Source organism: Sinocyclocheilus rhinocerous, unplaced genomic scaffold, assembly GCF_001515625.1.
Source record: "Sinocyclocheilus rhinocerous isolate Xijiao unplaced genomic scaffold, SAMN03320098_v1.1 scaffold623, whole genome shotgun sequence".
Classification (NCBI taxonomy): domain Eukaryota; kingdom Metazoa; phylum Chordata; class Actinopteri; order Cypriniformes; family Cyprinidae; genus Sinocyclocheilus; species Sinocyclocheilus rhinocerous.
The window spans coordinates 2,087,066-2,106,973 of NW_015644631.1; the positions used below are offsets into that span (position 1 = coordinate 2,087,066).

Genomic DNA, 19,908 nt, shown 5'->3' on the forward strand with positions numbered 1-19,908 from the left:
ATATATATATATATATATATATATATATATCAGGGCTCAACATTAAGCCTTGACATGTGCTTGTCCTTCGGACAAGTAAATCAGTCATTCACTTGTTCGAGTAAAAAAAAGTTACTTGTCCGGGGGAAAAAAAGGTGGTTCTTTTTTCTTTCTTTTTTTGGCGTAAATGTAATTTATTCTGAAGCAATAGTCTCACCAGTGCTCTATCAGGTACTTTAATCAGCATATTTGTGATATTTGCCTTAAATTGATTTCTGTTACACTTTTTAACTTTATGAAAGGCAATATTTTCCTAACCTTTTTAAATGTACATGTCACCATTTTCGTCAAATTCTTAAAATTATCAATACATTCAGCTAGAATAATAAGACATGGTTGTTATCATTCAAATGAAATCAGAATCAACAAACTCCAACTTTGCACTGCAGAGGAAACACAGAAGCTGCATCGAAAGTGCCATTTAGATGTATTTACACTATTTAATGAAGATAAGAGGTTCCATAAATGCATTTACTCAAAATTGCAAATGCATAAACAATGTTATTAGATTAATGTTTAACTTTTTTTGACATACAAATATGAAATGTTGGAAAAATGCAATGATACTTTTAAATATGAATTCAAACCACCCGTAGGTGGGGGCAAGTCACGGTCTTAATGAGTGTGTCATTGATTCAACCGATTCGTTCAAACGGCTGATTCATTCAATAAATTAAGCAAGTGACTGTCTTTATGAGTGGCTCACTGAATCGTTGGCTCACCCGATTCATTCAAAAAAGCTGAATCATTCAGTAACGGAACTGTTGTGTGTTGCTCGGAGATGCGCGACTGTTCTGCTGTGGCTTTGCTTAGAACTATTTTCGTTAGCGAAATGGAGCAAAAACGGCCAATAATGGTGTCTAAAATGTAAGTCAGTTAATATTACTTGTTTATTTAACTAAAGTTGTACAAAATCAGTATCACATTTGCAATCGTGCTTAAAGTTGGGAAAACATCACTCTAGGTCGTGTGATGTTGCATATATTATATAGAATATTTTTCTTTTTTCTACCGCAGTATGTTTTTTTCATGTTTGTTTCTTTGTGTGTGCTGTTGGGCTTATAGTTTTGATTTCTCCATGAGTCAGACAGGCTGCATGAGCCTCAACTCATGCGACCTTGATACTGTCGATAGGCCTACATTATCCGTTATTAGTCACCGTTTACACTGAAAGTAATAAAATCAGAATCATTCTCGCCAAAGTTTCGGTTCTGAGTTATTGTTTGTTATTAACATTTTAATCAGGTTTCTTGTCCGGTCGGGCAAGTAAAATTTTCTTTCACTTGCCCCTTCACAAAATCCACTTGTCCCGGACAAGCGTTAATGTCGAGCCCTGTATATATATATATGTATATACACACAAATACAAATATGACTGGTCAGTAAGCCTTTTTTTAAAGAACTTCAAAAATGACAATAGATACTTCTATAATGTTACAAGAGATTTCTATTTAAAATAAATGCTGTTCTTCTGAACTTTTTATTCAAAGAATCCTGATAAAATTGCAAAATTCTCCCAATTTATCCACCATCTTTTTTGATCAAAACAGTTTGATCAAAACAAGGCATCTTGTTTTTACAATCACTACCTTATGGAACAGGCTTTGTGTCAGAAATGCATGATTCTTTTAAAGTCTGCCTACACAGGCAGCTCACTAGGTTTTGGAACACAGCCAATGTGTCTGTCAAGGTACATAACATAGCGAGTCTTCCTCTTCCTCTCTCCTCTTTTATGTGGCATCTAACTTTTACAGTACAAAATGCCACCATATCACAGGATGTTTACTGCGTATTTAATCAGTCGCTGCTGCAGCAAACTCTTAATCACTCTTCTCAGTTACATCAAAAGAGTCTTGAAGGTCAATAACATCAAATACCAGATTATCGATGCCTTCACGTTCGTGTCGGTGGAGAATGAGTTCCTTGTTATGTTCGTTGTGGAAACAACAAGCGCAGTGTGGGGTCACCTCTGGCTCCGTTTTGGAAAAGCTGGACAGGTCGACACGGTATTTCCCACCCTTGGTGCGAGAGATGACGGGCAGGAAGTTGTAACCCCACTTGATCTCCCGTGGCAGGTAGGAAGTTCGGACTTGGCAGGACAAGCTGGTGGATTCAGCCGTTCCATCCAGGAAGACCACCAACTCAAAGTCCTGCTGCTGAAGAGTGTCCTCAGCCATTTCGGAAAACGGGCTGTATTTGTCGATCACGTGGTACAGGGCAAGTGGACAAATGAAGAACAGGTTGTCCTTCCCAGCATCCACCAAAAAGTCAATATTCACTTGATCTAGTATGATGGTTTCCCCCTCTAGAGTGATGGTGGTTCGGAGAAGCTTTCCATATATGTGGCTGCCAATAAGAAGAGTTTTTCGTAGGTTGGCCACACGTATCTGGAGGCACAGATTCCCCTTCCAAAGACAAATGACCGCTGTTTCACTGAAGGTTACCGTCTTTGCTCTTCTCTTCGGGAGAGAGATCTTTGCCAAAATGAGTCCACACATAAAGCAGTTTATGATGGCGCCCATGAGGGACTGGATGATCAACAGGGCGACTGTGCCCGGGCAGTGACCCGTGAGAGCCCGACCGCCATAGCCAATAGTCGTCTGGGTCTCTAAAGAGTACAAGAAGGCAGTCGTGAGACTGTTAATGTTATCTATACATTTCATCCGCTGGGATTCCGACGAGTTCTGGAGAACATCTAAGTCTCCGTTATTTTTTGCAAGCGTATACCAAAGCAAACCAAAAATGAACCAACTTCCTGTGAAAGCAGCGGCAAATAAAAAAATTACAAAACACCAATGAATCTCAACAAACGTAGTCCAGAAGTCCATAAGGAAAGCAAAATGGTTGTGATATTCAGTAGTCCCAAATTTAATGTTGCAGTGGCCATCCTTTGTAACAAGACGAGTTCTCCTAATTTTCCGCTCCACAAGGTGATTGTGAATTTGTTTCCGGATGAACTGGAACATCTTTCAGCTAGCAGAAAAACAAACATGTATATCAGTTATGCACTAATATATATATATATATATATATATATATATACACATATACACACACTGTATACACACACGCACATACATATATATATAAATGTATTATTTTAATAAATTAATAATATACAAACTGAATTTTTAATACTTGAAACTATTAATTGTGCCCTTTAACTGATATATAAAAATATATAAAATACAATTAAATATTATTTTATAAGATAAAAAACACGTTTTTTTTTTTAATTGTCTCCTCTTAATAATTTTGAATAGAGCAATAATAATTTGATGCCCTACAAGAAGTAAAAAATAATAATTTTTCTTCTGTAAGAAAGCACATTAAAATTCATAAGTTGCTTACAAACCCAAACCTCTGTAGGCAATAAAAGATAAATACTGCATTTACTGCAGCTCATAATCAACTCAAACACAACAAACCACACCAATAAAGCACTGATTGCTTTCTTTGCCACCTATAAATGTGAAAAATTATTCGCCTCGTACCTGCAAACTGAAAACGTCCCAGCAAACAAAGTGTTGCTTGAAGTTCAGGCCATGAAGTTCTCTTTCCAAGCATATAACCATCGGGGTGCTGCTAAAATCCTCAATGAAATGTCCTAATCCCAGGCACATGCCACAGTTTACACACTATAAAGCAAAGACAGCTTAGAAAATGGTTCCAAAACTAACCTCACATCAGATGTAGTGTTCGCACACAAATCAACCAACGCAAACCACATGAAAACTAATTAAAGAGACACCATTATAGCATACGGGATGGGTTTGCATTGAGGGTCAATGTTCTAGTTATCCAAATTCCTCTTCAGAGTCTCCTCAGCAATCAGGGAACCCCATCTCTGAAAAGAGGAACTTCAGCTGTGGAGCTCCTCGCTGCTTGTACCCATGGGAACGCAAAGGCTTTGCAAAGAACAACACAAAAAAGTTGAATCACATTTCCCGTTGCGTTGATCCTTGCCCCCTCACCCCCTCTGACTCCCCACATCTCTGCATTTGCATTTAAATAAACTGATGTGAACCAGAGCTGGATAATACATTTACAGTGAAGGTCAAAGTTTAACTCGTGAGTTTTGTGAAAATGTCCACCTGTTTATGTTTTTGTTAAGTGAATCATAAGATTCGAGATTTAGTTCTAAATGTAAACCAAAAGCCACACTGCAGGGAATTTAAAGAAGCAAGCAGGAAAACACACAGGATGTTCTTTACTTAGTGTTAATCTGAACAAATTATATGAACGTTTTTAGTAAACTCAAGTACACTGACACAAATTTAATTACAATCAAAAATTAACAGGCACAATTCAAAATACCGCAGTCAAGCACACAGAGCCGCTCAGGTAGAGATGCTGCTAACACACTACACAAATACCACTTATCACATGTAACCACATTAACTTCCTCTGTAACACTGCAGTAAGATAAACCTCAGATTGACAAATGGTGTCAAACCACACTCATATATCATATCACATAAATCATTTCAGAGAAAGAAACAAAGAGGTGTTAGATTTAAATCCTGTAGCTCAAACAAATCATGGCGCTGACAACAACAAAGTCATGGGTTTGATTCCAACATGAGCTTTTTGAATATATCCAAAGGATTGAGACTAAAATGGAAATAAAATTTAAAAGCCGAAACAAGTTTCAGGAATATGAAATGTCCGTTTCTAAGCAAAACTGTGGCATTCAACATGTAAACATTGCACAAAATGTCAGATTTTCATTTGTGATCAAAATTGATAATAATATAATGTAAGATAATTTTGAATATAATAATATAATATTTAAAGTAAATATATAATATTTAAAATATTAATACATTTTAAACCCACAAAACTAATATTAAAAAATTCCAAAAGACACAGTTTTCACTAATGGTTTTAAACTTTTAGACACTGTAAAAGCTGGTTTTAACTTTTATACACTGTTTTTAATAGAAAAGCTAAAAATGCCATGTGAAAACATCTACTAGCTGCTGAAAACCTGCTAAAATTGTTTCACCAGACCACTGGCTGGTGGCCAGAAAAGTTTCCACCTTAATAACAATGAAACTCCATCACATTTAATGTCAACATGATGCATAAATATAACATACATTCTCATTACACTCCCATTACATTATGTTCTCATTTCATGCACTCAGTAAGTACACTAAAAAATAATTTTTAAAAAAAAGATAATTTACAAAAAAGCATTGTTCTGAACTGGAGAGCAGAGCGGAGTGATATATGGAGATGGAGTGGCTCTACTCTGACAGCAGCACTTGTGTGGCATAATTATGTAATTGTTCTGGAGAGCCTCAGTTAGGCCGTTTAAAAGCTCTTAAGGACTTTTACATTCTTCTCTGGAATGTTCTGTCTAAATATTAAATCCTGCTGCCAAACATATCACAGCAGATAAGTAATAAGACCTGGTGATTAATAAACATATAACAATGAGCTGAAGCCTGAGTGGGAGCACGCAAGTGATTTAGTTATAGTGACAACACTGAAATTAGCAGTGGCCAGACACAACAAAACCCTTAAGGAAAGAAAGCAATAAGTTATCATTGTACCAGTATCATTACTAAGGGATTTGTTGCAACTGGCTTCAGGTGCTTTAAAGGAAAAACACAAAGATGACATCTTTGACATCTCTCAATATGAATCAAGTATAGGTCGATCTGAATGTGAAGCTTTAAAGGAATAGTTCACCCAAAACTGAAAATGTACTCACAATCAGGCCATCCAAGATGTGAAGCGTAAAGCTGCGTGTTTGTAAGAACCAAAACCATCGAGGCGATTTAACTTTAAACTATTGCTTCTGGCCAAAATATGAGTCCATAATAACTCTTCCTCCAGTGAAAAAGTCCTTCACTTGTTCCATATTTGTTTAGAACTGTTATCTCTTGTAAACGGTGCTTAATCTGTGAATACTTTTCCATAATATTTTATTCAAATGAGACAAATTTTTAACTAGAGAAAGCAACAGGATAGAGGACTCGTATTTTTGCCAGATGCAACGCTTTTGTGGAACACAAAAATAATTAAAATAGATTGGAAACTAATGGCTGTTGAGGTCCAAATAGACCAAAAACACAGTCCATACAATTTGAGTGCTAAATTCCAAGTCGTCTAAAGCCGCACAATGGATTTTTGTAAGAAAAAAGGACAAAATACAGATTAGGACAAGTAGCTCGTGACAATTATTTTTTTTTTATTTCCAGTGAACTGTCCTTTAAAAAAAAAAAAGTATTAACTGAGCAGATATATCAGCAAGAATAGTTCTATTGTGTGAACAGAGGGCATTGTAAGACCTTGATTGTGTAATGTAAAGCAGTGAAATCTTCTTTAAAAACTCATTTGAACCACAAACAAACAGCACATAAACTTTGAACAGTCAATCTTTTTTTCTTCAGGGGAATTTTGGGCTTGTTCTGCCTCTCTAGCCCTGGATTTACAATGAGCTCTGAACCAAAGTCTATACACCTCACTGCAGCTGAACTTTCTGGAAGCCAAAAACAGTATCACTTGTGTTGCACTCACAATATTTTACTCTTAATGCATCTTGGACTAATATTAAACCAGTAGGTTTCATTCATTTCTTCAGAAGATTTAAAAACAGCGCAGGAGCCTCATTGCGGCCCGCTGCTCTGTCAGTCACAGCCAAATCTCTTCAAAGGACCCCTAAAACCTCAAAGAATTAGGCCTGGGGCCCTACTGCCTCAAATTCTGCTTTAAAATGAATTTCCACGTCACACCACAGACCGGTGCACAGCCTGACAAAACAATTGGAGTTTTGGGTGATCAATTTGCGTTCCATCCACACGATCAACCACAGCATGAAAAAACAGACACAGACATAACCATCCAATTTAAAAGTACTTTAATAAAAATGCAGTTGATGACAAAATCTAACTGGTTTTAGACATAAAACTACTAACAAAGCTCAAAACATGAGCTTTTAACAATACATCTAGTAGATACGGTAATAATGCATCCTTTAAAAGCAGTGTACAGATACTTAACATTTATAAAGTAAAAGAAAAAGGTGCCCAAAAATCTGGTCTCTAGACTTTCCCAGCCTCTTTGAACTTAAGGAGCAAACCATCATCGGCCCGCAGCGGGAACGCCAGGCTGCGATTGTGATAGTGACTGGAATCTGCCTGCAAGTTCTGAATGACATCGGAAAGCAAGTGGGCTCTTTCCACTCTGCAACCTGGAGCGTCGTACTCCACAGAGGTGAAATGGACATGGAGGTGATAGTACGATGGCTGATAGTGGAGATACACGCGCAGTTTGCTCGGAGGGACACTGTACTGCCGCTGAATGGCGTCCTGTGGATATAGACGAGACGTGAATTTAAATTTGACATATGCAGCCAGCTCACAAATGTACTTTGCTGTGATTTTCATGGTGTTTTAGGGCTTTTGAGTTGAGATTGTGAGATGTTGCAGGCTGGAATCGAACCCGCGTCTTCCACAGGATCACCACAGCTCAATACATCTAGTGCATATGTGGTAACCACTGCGCCACTTGCTTTTAAAAAGCAAGCAGATACAGTGGACAAGCAGAGAGTGGTTCACATGTTCAGATCAACAGTGACATCTAGTGGACATCAGAACCACAACTCTATTTATTGTGAATTTATTTGTACACTGAAGAAAAATGTAGAAACTATTCTCAGTCAGAAATTGCTAGTAAATTTTACAATTAATTTCAAAGTAATGGCATTTAACACACTGAATCCCATTTGAAATAGAAAGACTGAAATAATATTTTCATGTAAAACGTATTGCATTAATCTACAGTAGTCAACATTTGAAGTGGATCAAAAAAGTTCATCAAAGTTGTCCTAAGACAAGAACGCATTTTGGTTTTAGGCTTTAAGACAACTTTGATGAAAGGTTTTGATCCACTTCAAATGTTGACTGCTGTATTTACATCTTTGAAAAATCATTTTTTACAGTATAGATGAACTTAGATGATCCATAACTCACCTCTCCTTTACTGCGAATGTTTGTGAGTAACGGCAAGTGCTCTGATGTAAGATCCCTTAAACTTTTAACATCCTTCCGATGGACAATAGCAATCAAATACAGGTCTTGTAACTGGAGAGGAAAGGAAACATTCCTTGTTTTACACTGGTGCTTTTTTCACTCCTAGATATTACAACATTGATTCAACTCAGATTCACCTGCTTTTGATCCCACTTGAAATCGGGCAACAGAACAAAACCAGTATCGGGGTCTGGATCCTCGAAAACAATCCGATCAGCCTCGGCTTTCTTCTCCAATATGTTATGCACCCACTGAAACCAAATGAAACATGGGCAGTGCAGTTATATGCTTCATTTAGGAAGGAGACACATGGGACAGAAACAACACTGAAATGAAGGGTCAGAGGTCAGTGAAGCCTCACCTGCACACTGAAACTCTGGCTGCTGATGTATGGTAGGGTGAGGTTACGATAATCCTCTCCTGATTCTTCAACCAGAAAAACCTCCTGATGCAAATACTTCTTAACATGCTTCTCTGTCGCAGGGCACACCACTGTGGTTTTGATTTCTGTTATAAACAATTTTGTTTTTTATTTTTGGTTTGATGTGTGATGGTGTGGATTTTGTATGTTGCATGTGATGGAGCTGAACAAGCTTTGGACTTTCAATAAGCAGTCGTGCAAGTTTTTCAATTACTAAACAGTAAAAAATCTTTGAAGAAACGTGCTGTGAAGGTAATGGCATACTTTTAATTACTAGTAGGTAATCTTACTAGCATTAGTACAAGTAAAATTGATAACGCTTTACAATATGGTTCCATTTGTTAATTTTAGTTAACTTAATATGAACTAACAATTAATGGTTTTATTTTTATTAACTGACGTTAACCAAGATAAAAACTGCTAAAGCACTGTTCATTGTTAGGTAATGTTTGTTAATGCATTTACTAACCTTAACTATTGGGACCTTATAAAACGTTAACAAATAAAGCTATAAAACATCAAAATGTTAATACTATAAGCAATTGGCTTGGTGTGTATAACAAAAGACAAAAAGCGTTTAAAAAATAAGTACTATAAAAATTGGAGAGGGTAGTAGTCATAAGCACTACTACCCAATAGTTCCTAGTAAAACTGTAATAGTTTACACGGTAACAAGTTTCAGATACTTCTTAACATGCTTCTCTGTCGCAGGGCACACCACTGTGGTTTTGATTTCTGTTATAAACAATTTTGTTTTTTATTTTTGGTTTGATGTGTGATGGTGTGGATTTTGTATGTTGCATGTGATGGAGCTGAACAAGCTTTGGACTTTCAATAAGCAGTCGTGCAAGTTTTTCAATTACTAAACAGTAAAAAATCTTTGAAGAAACGTGCTGTGAAGGTAATGGCAGCAGTATTGGGGACAGTGATTCTTTATTACAAAAATGAGAAATTGTGTACTTGTGATGCAAATTCATAGGAAAAAGTTCCAAGTATATTTTCACACTTTTAAAAATATATAGGAGAGGTTCCTGGCAAATTAAAAATGTGACTCTTAAAAAATTACAAATGATATTTAAAAATAAACCTTTTAAACTTAGAATGCTTAAAACAGCTTTAAAATCATAGTAAGAAACAGGAAAGTTCTTAAATGAATAATCACTGATATAAAAATAAAAATAGCAATATATATCAAATGGCAAATGTAAATCAATTAATATTTTAAATAAATGCTGTTCTTTTGAATTTTCTATAAAAAGTAGAACGGTTGTATATTAAAATATATAAGGCAGCAATGTTTTCAACATTGATAATACTATAAAATGTTTCTTGAGCAGCAAATCAGCATATTAGAATGATTTCTGAAGGATCATGTGACACTGAAGACCGCAGTAGTGAAGCTGAAAATTCAGCTTTGGCATCACAGGAATAAATTATATTTTAAAATACAAAATTTTACAATTTACTAATATTTCACAAAATGCTACAGTAACTGTCACTACTGGACTAGTAGTAACAGAGAAATGTGACCTTGAACCACAAAACCAGTCAAAAAGGTCAATTTTTTTAAATTGAGAGTTATACATCTGAAAGCGCTGAATAAGCAAGCTTTCCACTGATGTATGGTTTGTTAGGATAGGACAACATTTGGCCGAGATACAACTATTTGAAAATCTGGAATCTGAGGGTGCAAAAAATAAAAAATATTGAGAAAATTTAAAATTTTCACACTTTTAAAAATATATAGGAGAGGTTCCTGGCAAATTAAAAATGTGACTCTTAAAAAATTACAAATGATATTTAAAAATAAACCTTTTAAACTTAGAATGCTTAAAACAGCTTTAAAATCATAGTAAGAAACAGGAAAGTTCTTAAATGAATAATCACTGATATAAAAATAAAAATAGCAATATATATCAAATGGCAAATGTAAATCAATTAATATTTTAAATAAATGCTGTTCTTTTGAATTTTCTATAAAAAGTAGAACGGTTGTATATTAAAATATATAAGGCAGCAATGTTTTCAACATTGATAATACTATAAAATGTTTCTTGAGCAGCAAATCAGCATATTAGAATGATTTCTGAAGGATCATGTGACACTGAAGACCGCAGTAGTGAAGCTGAAAATTCAGCTTTGGCATCACAGGAATAAATTATATTTTAAAATACAAAATTTTACAATTTACTAATATTTCACAAAATAAAAAATAAAAAATATTGAGAAAATTTAAAGTTGTCCAAATTAAGTCCTATGCATATTACTAATCAAAAATTAAGTTATATTAAGTACATATATTATATATTAAGTTAATACTGATATTTACGGTAGGAAATTAACTAAATATCTTCATTTAACATGATCTTTCCTTAATATATCCTAATGATTTTTGGCATAAAATAAAAAATCGATCATTTTGACCCATACAATGTATTTTTGGCTATTGCTACAAATATACTCATGCGACTTATGACTGGTTTTGTGGTCCAGGGTCACAAATAAGTCCTAATATGTAATGAATATGTACTAGTCACAAGTACTGCTGTCTAATAATGAGTAAGAGCTTATTAATTTAAATGCCAGTATCTAATGAAACGTGAACGGAGTTAGTAACAAAAAAGATGGTAGCTGATTTCACAGAGTGATATTGATAATACTATAAAATGTTTCTTGAGCAGCAAATCAGCATATTAGAATGATTTCTGAAGGATCATGTGACACTGAAGACCGCAGTAGTGAAGCTGAAAATTCAGCTTTGGCATCACAGGAATAAATTATATTTTAAAATACAAAATTTTACAATTTACTAATATTTCACAAAATTACGCATTTTTTACTGTATTTTTATATCAAATAAATGCAGTCTGGGTGAGCTTAAGAGACTTTTTTAAAAATCGTATCAACCCCAAACCTTTGAACGGTAGTGTATATATAACTAATTTTACAGTGATGGTATCAAAAGGTAATACCATGCTGTATCAGGATACTAAATGCTTACTATATTAAACCATATACAGCATGGTAGTACAAGCAAGCCACTCTTCCTGTACATGTCATCAAATAGGATAGAGAGAGAGAAGCTGGTGAAAACCTGTTGTTGTGCTGTGATCCTACCGTTCAGGTGCGCAGGAGCCTGCAGCTGGTATGTGCTGTACACATCGTTCTTCATCTCCAGCTTGAGTTGACTGCTCTTCAGTAACTCAGACAGCGTGTCCTGTCTGATGGGAGTTTTCTCCAGGATCACAACAGCGTCTTGATCCTTCACCTAGGAAACACAACATAACCCAGCGATTGCAGGTCACTGTAACATTTATTCCAATAAACTAGTATATTTTTTTTAATGATAATAGTACCGAATTTTAATTACTAGTAGGTAATCTTACTAGCATTAGTACAAGTAAAATTGATAACACTTTACAATATGGTTCCATTTGTTAATTTTAGTTAACTTAATTAACATGAACTAACAACGAATGGTTTTATTTTTATTAACTGACGTTAATCAAGATAAAAACTGCTAAAGCATTGTTCATTGTTAGGTAATGTTTGTTAATGCATTTACTAACCTTAACTATTGGGACCTTATAAAACGTTAACAAATAAAGCTATAAAACATCAAAATGTTACTACTATAAGCAATTGGCTTAGTGTGTATAACAAAAGACAAACAGCATTTAAAAAATAAGTACTATAAAAATTGGAGAGGGTACTAGTCATAAGCACTACTACCCAATAGTTCCTAGTAAAACTGTAATAGTTTACACAGTAACAACAAGTTTCAGATAGTTCGGCCAGTTTGTTACCAGTTTGCTACAGTAACTGTCACTACTGGACTAGTAGTAACAGAGAAACGTGACCTTTGACCACAAAACCAGTCAAAAAGGTCAATTTTTTTTAATTGAGATTTATACATCATATGAAAGCACTGAATAAATAAGCTTTCCATTGATGTATGGTTTGTTAGGATAGGACAACATTTGGCCGAGATACAACTATTTGAAAATTTGGAATCTGAGGGTGCACAAAAAAAATAATTTTGAGAAAATGTAAAGTTGTCCAAAATAAGTCCTATGCACATTACTAATCAAAAATTAAGTTATATTAAGTATATATATTATATATTAAGTTAATACTGATATATTTACGGTAGGAAATTTACAAAATATATTCATTTAACATGATCTTTCCTTAATATATCCTAATGATTTTTGGCATAAAATAAAAAATCGATAATTTTGACCCATACAATGTATTTTTGGCTATTGCTACAAATAAACTCATGCTACTTATGACTGGTTTTGTGGTCCAGGGTCACAAATAAATCCTAATATGTAATGAATATGTACTAGTCACAAGTACTGCTGTCTAATGAGTAAGAGCTTATTAATTTAAATGCCAGTATCTAATGAAACGTGAACGTTTAGTAACAAAAAATGAAGTTAGTAACAAAAAAGATGGTTGCTGATTTCAGTGTTTTCTTTCCCGCACACGCACCTTCCCATGGATGAAGATGTTCTTCTCCCGCGCACAGTCGCGCAGAATTCGGCCGATTTCGAAGTCCGAGACCAGGCTGTCGGATATTGGCTCTCCCGCGTCTCCGCAATCATTCTCCGCATCGGTTTTCAGTCTTTTCGCAGCTCCCCCGTTCTCGCTATCCGCCATGATTCAGCCCGCTGAACACCAACCAATCAGGATGCACCGAGCTAAACACATGGGGAAAATAAACCCCTGCGCATGCCTCAACGACTACATGCTGATTGGCTAGCCTGTAGCATGTAAACAGTCACTGATTGGCTGAGCCTGTGAGACACGTGTGCTGCTGAATGGCTCTTTTGTAACGTTGGGGAAACTGTTACAAAACGCAAGACAGAGCTCACGTAATCAGAAAACCCGTAAGTACTGATCATTATTTCATTAATTAAAATACCCATAGAGTATTTAGTTATATTGCACTATTATCTCAGAATGTGTGTTTTTGATTGCAGAGACTTTAGGCGCAACCAGAGGAACGATAATATATATCGCAGAATTAACAAACTCGTTGAATCCGATTGATTGTACGACACATTAGATTCAAGTTCATTTTAATATATTGCTACACTTTTAAAACTACATTTTTATTTCTAATAAGACTTATGTTGCAGTACTGAATATTGAGTTTATAAATTACCATTAATCCCAACTATATTAATGCACAGTTGAAAACTGAAATAGCCTTTTAAGTGAATTATTTTCATAATAAATTGAAAAACAAGTGTGATGATTTTTAAGTGAAAATTATAGAAACTAATTTGAGAAATGATGGATACTAATTTGAAATAGACATGTATTTGATAGGATTTTTATAATTTAAAAAAACTTTTATATAAAGTTAAGTTTAAACAGTTTAATTTAAAACTATTTTTTTTAAAAACTGCGAAAAAGGAAATTGTAACAAAACATCAAGCAAAAACAAAATTATTGATATTACTACTGTGAAAATGGTTAGTTTTGGCCGCAACATACAAAACCACTGCCAGCAAAAACACATTTGTGTAGTTGGACTTTGTGTTAAAGTACTATTTATACTCATTTTTTCCAGTGCCCTTTTTACCCGTCTAACCGTGCAGAGGTCTGCGCATCCCAAAAGTGACCATGAGCCATAACTCCATTCACTGGTTCCACAAGGGTCTGCGTTTGTATGATAATCCTGCTCTGATCGCTACCCTGAAAGACTGTAGACACATCTACCCCCTGTTCCTGCTGGACCCCTGGTACTCCAACAACACTTGCATAGGCATTAATCGATGGAGATTTCTGATAGAAGCTCTCTGAGACCTGGACTCCAGTCTGAAGAAGCTCAACTCCAGGTAGGGATGGGAACTGAAGATCAGGTGGAGGTTTGAGCTGAGGGTACATGGAGTCAAATGTGGACAGATGTGTTTTTCTTCATTCAACATGTTTTATGTCATTTTTTGTTTCTTGTACCTCTAGGCTGTTTGTTGTCAGTGGGCCGCCCACAGAGGTCCTTCCAAAGCTCTTTGAGAAATGGAAGATCACTCTGTTGACTTTCGAGGTTGATACGGAGCCGTACAGTCAGAGCAGAGACAAGGAAGTCATGAAGTTAGCCAAGGAATATGGTGTGGAAGTTATTCCAAAGATTTCTCACACTCTCTACAACATTGACAGGTAATTTGTAAATCATATTTTGATAAAGATATACACAAAAAATACTCACATGCATTTGCAAACAGGATTATTGAAGAGAACAACGGCAAGCCTCCCATGACTTACGTTCGCTTCCAAAGTGTGGTGAAGGACATCGGTCCTCCTAAAAAACCTGTTTCTGCTCCAACCAAAGAGGACATGAAAGGTATCCAGATATCTTTTTGGACATCATGCTAAATGAGATGAGATTGTAATGCCTCTTTCTTTGGAAGGTGTATCCACTCCATCTTCTGAGGACCATGAAGAGGAGTTTGGGATTCCAACTCTTGAAGATCTTGGACTGGATACGTCATCTTTAGGACCAGAGCTGTTCCCGGGGGGTGAACCGGAAGCTCTGCGCAGACTGGATGAGCACATGCAGAGAACAGTACATACATTTTTTTATATAAAAACCCTATAAAGCCTAACATATAAAAAAATAAGGAATAGTCAAAATTATTTGTTTGCTTTGGACATATACATATATAAAGTTTATTTGTATTGTCATGTCAGCATCTAGTTGAAGTAATACAAGAGTTGCATAAACACAAAATAAAAACCAAGCAAACACAAAAATACAGCAGTTAAAAAAAATTTAAAAAATATTGCATTGTGGTAGTCAAAAAGCGTGCCAAAAAAGGATAAAACAATGTTACAAATAAATTATAAAAATATATTTTAAATGTAAATGTAAAAAAGTATATACATTAAATATCGATAATAAATATATGAATATAATGTGTACATAAATTCCAGGTATTAAGAATAATAATATTTTAAAAATATGGTAGCAACAGCATTTTCAAAGTGAAAATCAATGAGATTTTAAGATCTTTAGAATAGGCTGCATACTTAAATACATATAAATACATTTTCTGACCCTAAATATATCTTAGTAAAAAATTTTTATTAATTTAATGATTAAATTATTTGATGATCATTTTAATTGTGGTGATCTTAATACAGCAAGAAGTGCATTACTATGGATGCAATAAATATACCTCCAATACATGCTGAATATTTTATATAAACATTTTTAACCATAAATTGAATGTTTAAGCATAAGTAGCTGAAATATTAATTTTGAAAAATAAATGACAATATAAACGTTGTTCTTAACAAGAAAATACTGATTTTGTCTTTTTGCAGGCGTGGGTGTGCAAGTTTGAAAAACCACAGACGTCCCCCAATTCCATTATCCCCAGCACCACCGTCCTGAGCCCCTATGTCCGATTCGGCTGCTTGTCTGCACGCACCTTCTGGTGGAGGCTCACAGAAGTGTATAGAGGGGTATGTCAGACATCTTATGCATTACTTGAGCCACAAGCAGCTGTTTAACAGTGCAAGATCCTGGTGTGGCTGACAGCGGTGTTGTCTTTTGCAGAAGCAGCACTCTGAACCTCCAGTCTCCCTGCATGGGCAGCTGCTGTGGAGAGAGTTCTTCTACACCACTGCCGTCGGGATCCCAAACTTCAACAGAATGGAGGGCAACCCTCACTGTGTGCAAGTGGACTGGGACAACAATCCCGAGCACCTGGCTACATGGAGAGAGGTAAAGTGTGTTTTTTGAATATATTATAATGACAATAAACCAGAAGATGAGCATGTGTGAATTCAGGCTCGGACCGGATTCCCATTCATTGACGCCATCATGACACAATTACGTCAGGAGGGCTGGATACATCATCTCGCCCGGCATGCGGTCGCCTGTTTTCTGACCCGAGGAGACTTGTGGATAAGCTGGGAGGAGGGCCAAAAGGTTTATGTTTCGCCCAGTTACCTGCTATGTTACAGACAGATCAGAGATATTATCATTGACCTGCTGTGTTTCTGCTCACGATTATCTGAAGGTTTTTGAGGAGCTGCTGCTGGATGCTGATTGGTCGCTAAACGCAGGAAACTGGCAGTGGCTCTCAGCTAGCGCATTCTTTCAACAGTATTTCAGAGTGTACTCTCCTATCGCCTTTGGAAAGAAAACCGACAAATATGGGGATTACATTAAGTTAGTTTTGTTTTTTTATATTCTGTTAATATAAAAGTTTCTGTGAAACAAGTACTTACAAAATGCTGACTCTGCTTGTCTTCCAGGAAATACCTTCCAGTGCTGAAGAAATTCCCTGCCGAGTACATATATGAGCCCTGGAAGGCTCCTCGGAGTGTTCAGGAGAGAGCAGGGTGCATTGTGGGAAAAGATTACCCTCGTCCTATTGTAGAGCATGACATTGTCCATAAAAAGAATATTCAGAGAATGAAAGCAGCATATGCAAAGCGCTCCTCCGAGGACAAAGATGACAAAGGTAATTATTTAGACCTAAAAATATTATTTATATATACAAACATATATTTTATTATGAAATTCTCGACTCAAACCGACTATTGATTCTTGTTTTCTCTCTCCAGGTGTAAAACTCAAAGCAACATCTATCCTGGATATGTTTGAGAAGAAGGCAAAGAGATAAAGTTGTTCTCTCTCATCCGAACTGTTTTTATACTGTGTTCCTCTATGGGTCAGTTTTGGTTTTCTATTTAACTTTAAGTTATACATTATATATACATCATATACGTGTGTGTGTACCTGTTTTTCTATTCTGGTGGGGACTTAAACCTGAATATACACACAGACTCGTGGGGACTCGTGTCACGGTGGGGACCTAAATTGAGGTCCCCACGGGTAAACAAGCTAATAAATCACACAGAATGAAGTTTTTTGAAAATCTAAAAATGCACAAAGTTTCCTGTGAGGGGTAGGTTTAGGGGTAGGGATGGGGTAGGGCAATAGAATATACGGTCTGTACAGTAGAAAAACCATTACGCCTATGGAGAGTCCCCACAAGGATAGCTAACCAGACCAGTGTGTGTGTGTGTGTGTGTGTGTGTGTACTGGTTTATATATCCTGGTGGGGACTTAAACCTGACTACACACAGACTCATGGGGACTCGTGTCACGGTGGGGACCTAAATTGAGGTCCCCACGGGTAAACAAGCTAATAAATCACACAGAATGAAGTTTTTTGAAAATCTAAAAATGCACAAAGTTTCCTGTGAGGGGTAGGTTTAGGGGTAGGGATGGGGTAGGGCAATAGAATATACGGTCTGTACAGTAGAAAAACCATTACGCCTATGGAGAGTCCCCACAAGGATAGCAAACCAGACGTGTGTGTGTGTGTGTGTGTGTAAAAGTTTGGGATCACTAAGGTTTTTATGCAAGAAATTAATACGGAAATTAACTTGGAAAAAAAATATATAGAAATTGATAAATCATGCTAAAATAAAACAGCACATTTCTGTCTTCTTCAACAATATGCATGTGTATTCATATCCATATTAACACACATTTAAAGATGTACAGATTTATAAAATTCAGTCCATGATGTATGATTTGGAAACAAACTTTTAAAGTTTCTGATTATTTTTGGTATTCATTTCTGAAACAGTATGAATATGACGATCTAGAAAAGCACTTCAATAGGATATATCATGATCTGTTTCATATGCATATTTAAATATATGCAATTACAAATGACAAAATGTCCATCTGAATTTCCTGATCTCTACCATACATTTCTTGTACAGTATGTTTTGTTGAATCTAGCAGCAATGATCACTCTTGTCTTTCATGTCTTAAAGGGTTAGTTCACCCAAAAATGAAAATTCTGTCATTAATTACTCACCCTCATGTCGTTCCAAACCCATAAGACCTTCGTTCATCTCGGAATAGGGGTGTGCGATATATATCGTCTGCGATAATATCGTAATTGTTGTTTTAACGATGTACGATTTGACATTATCGAGTATTTAGCAAAAACCATTCAAAACACACCCTCAGTGCACGCATACATTACGTGAAGCCTAGACTAGTGCGCGTGCGCATTTAGAGTGCGTTCTTTCACTGAATGATTCAGACTAATAAAATTCATTTAGAATGATCACAAAATTCAAGACATGGGGGCAGAAAATGTATAAATTTATACCACTTCACATAGTTAATCAATTTCACACGAAGAGTGCCGTTTTTTTTCTCCCAAAATTACCATGATTACAAATGTGATATTGATTTTTACAACAGGAAGTCTAGACTAGTGCGCGTGCGCATTTAGAGTGCGTTCTTTCACTGAATGATTCAGACTAATAAAATTCATTTAGAATGATCACAAAATTCAAGACATGGGGGCAGAAAATGTATAAATTTATACCACTTCACATAGTTAATCAATTTCACACGAAGAGTGCCGTTTTTTTTCTCCCAAAATTACCATGATTACAAATGTGATATTGATTTTTACAACAGTTCAATAAACAATTAGTTAATTAAGATACTTACGTTTTAGACACCATTTTGGCTGTTTTTCCTCTATTTCACCAACAAAAATAATTCCAAACACAGGCACAGCACTGTTTTGCGTGTCTGAGCAACAGGACGGTGTTTCGTTCCTGAATGAATCAACAGTTTAAATGATTCGGTTCAATCGCAATGACTCACTTATTTACGGTGACTTGCTGCCACCTGCTGGCGGTTTTAATTTTACATTTAAAGTGTCTTTTTATTATTTAAATAATTTCAAATATCAGTATTCAACGTTTTATGTTTAATATATCAAAACATTTATCCATTTGTAACTGCAGGTTAAATGCATTCATGTCCTGCATTAAACAGTGTGTAAACGCATCTAAATGCCACTTCAGATGCAGCTTCTGTGTTTCCTCTGCATTATCTAATTCACTGATTAAATGTAAGAATTTGACTCAAAAGATAATGGACACTCTTAGAAAGAAAATGGCTTTATAAAGGTAAAACTGCCCATAAAATTTAAAAATCAATTTAAACTTATTGAAAAAGATTAATTTCCATCCGTGTGAACTGACCACCACACAGAATATGAAGAATATCAAAAACTTTAGGAGTCAGTTCAAGATACCAGCACAATAACACACTCAGCAAAATATCGTCTAATTATAATCGATAAAATCGCAGAAAATATTGAGATATAATTTTTTGTCAATATCGCACAACCCTACTTCGGAACACAAATTAAGATATTTTTGATGGAATCTGAGAGCTCTCTGACCGTCCATAGACAGCAAGGATATTACCACGATCAACGCACAGAAACGTAGCAAGGACATCGGTAAAATAGTCATGTGATATCAGTGGTTCAACCGTAATTTTGCGAAGCTACGAGAATACTTTTTGTGCGCAAAGAAAACAATAATAAC

The 19,908-nt window shown here is 35.6% G+C and overlaps 3 protein-coding genes across 4 annotated transcripts; 1 reads left to right on the forward strand and 2 right to left on the reverse strand.

Moving 5' to 3' along the window:
* Positions 1-1,557: 1,557 nt before the first annotated feature.
* Positions 1,558-4,086, reverse strand: LOC107758688 (ATP-sensitive inward rectifier potassium channel 1-like). Of its 2 annotated transcripts, XM_016576488.1 has the most exons (3): positions 3,804-3,838; positions 3,534-3,677; positions 1,558-3,012 (listed from the first exon to the last, which is right to left on the reverse strand). In XM_016576488.1, the coding sequence occupies exon 3, from the start codon at positions 3,003-3,005 to the stop codon at positions 1,860-1,862; it is 1,146 nt and encodes a 381-aa protein (XP_016431974.1). In that variant the 5' UTR covers positions 3,006-3,012; positions 3,534-3,677; positions 3,804-3,838; the 3' UTR covers positions 1,558-1,859. The 2 variants fall into 2 exon arrangements, with proteins under 2 accessions (XP_016431974.1, XP_016431973.1); XM_016576487.1 differs by having other exon boundaries at positions 3,534-4,086.
* A 2,826-nt stretch (positions 4,087-6,912) lies between these two features.
* On the reverse strand, positions 6,913-13,240 carry LOC107758690 (m7GpppX diphosphatase-like). Its single transcript, XM_016576490.1, has 6 exons — positions 13,003-13,240; positions 11,623-11,773; positions 8,446-8,591; positions 8,222-8,335; positions 8,025-8,135; positions 6,913-7,361 (listed from the first exon to the last, which is right to left on the reverse strand). The coding sequence occupies exons 1-6, from the start codon at positions 13,168-13,170 to the stop codon at positions 7,095-7,097; spliced, it is 957 nt and encodes a 318-aa protein (XP_016431976.1). The 5' UTR covers positions 13,171-13,240; the 3' UTR covers positions 6,913-7,094.
* A 65-nt stretch (positions 13,241-13,305) lies between these two features.
* Positions 13,306-17,238, forward strand: LOC107758687 (cryptochrome-2). The gene is given in 11 exon segments (XM_074560248.1): positions 13,306-13,400; positions 14,090-14,357; positions 14,482-14,676; positions 14,742-14,860; positions 14,928-15,082; positions 15,844-15,984; positions 16,079-16,246; positions 16,313-16,453; positions 16,545-16,696; positions 16,783-16,991; positions 17,095-17,238. Coding segments are annotated over 10 exon segments (1,554 nt in total). The 5' UTR covers positions 13,306-13,400; positions 14,090-14,142; the 3' UTR covers positions 17,154-17,238.
* Positions 17,239-19,908: the final 2,670 nt, after the last annotated feature.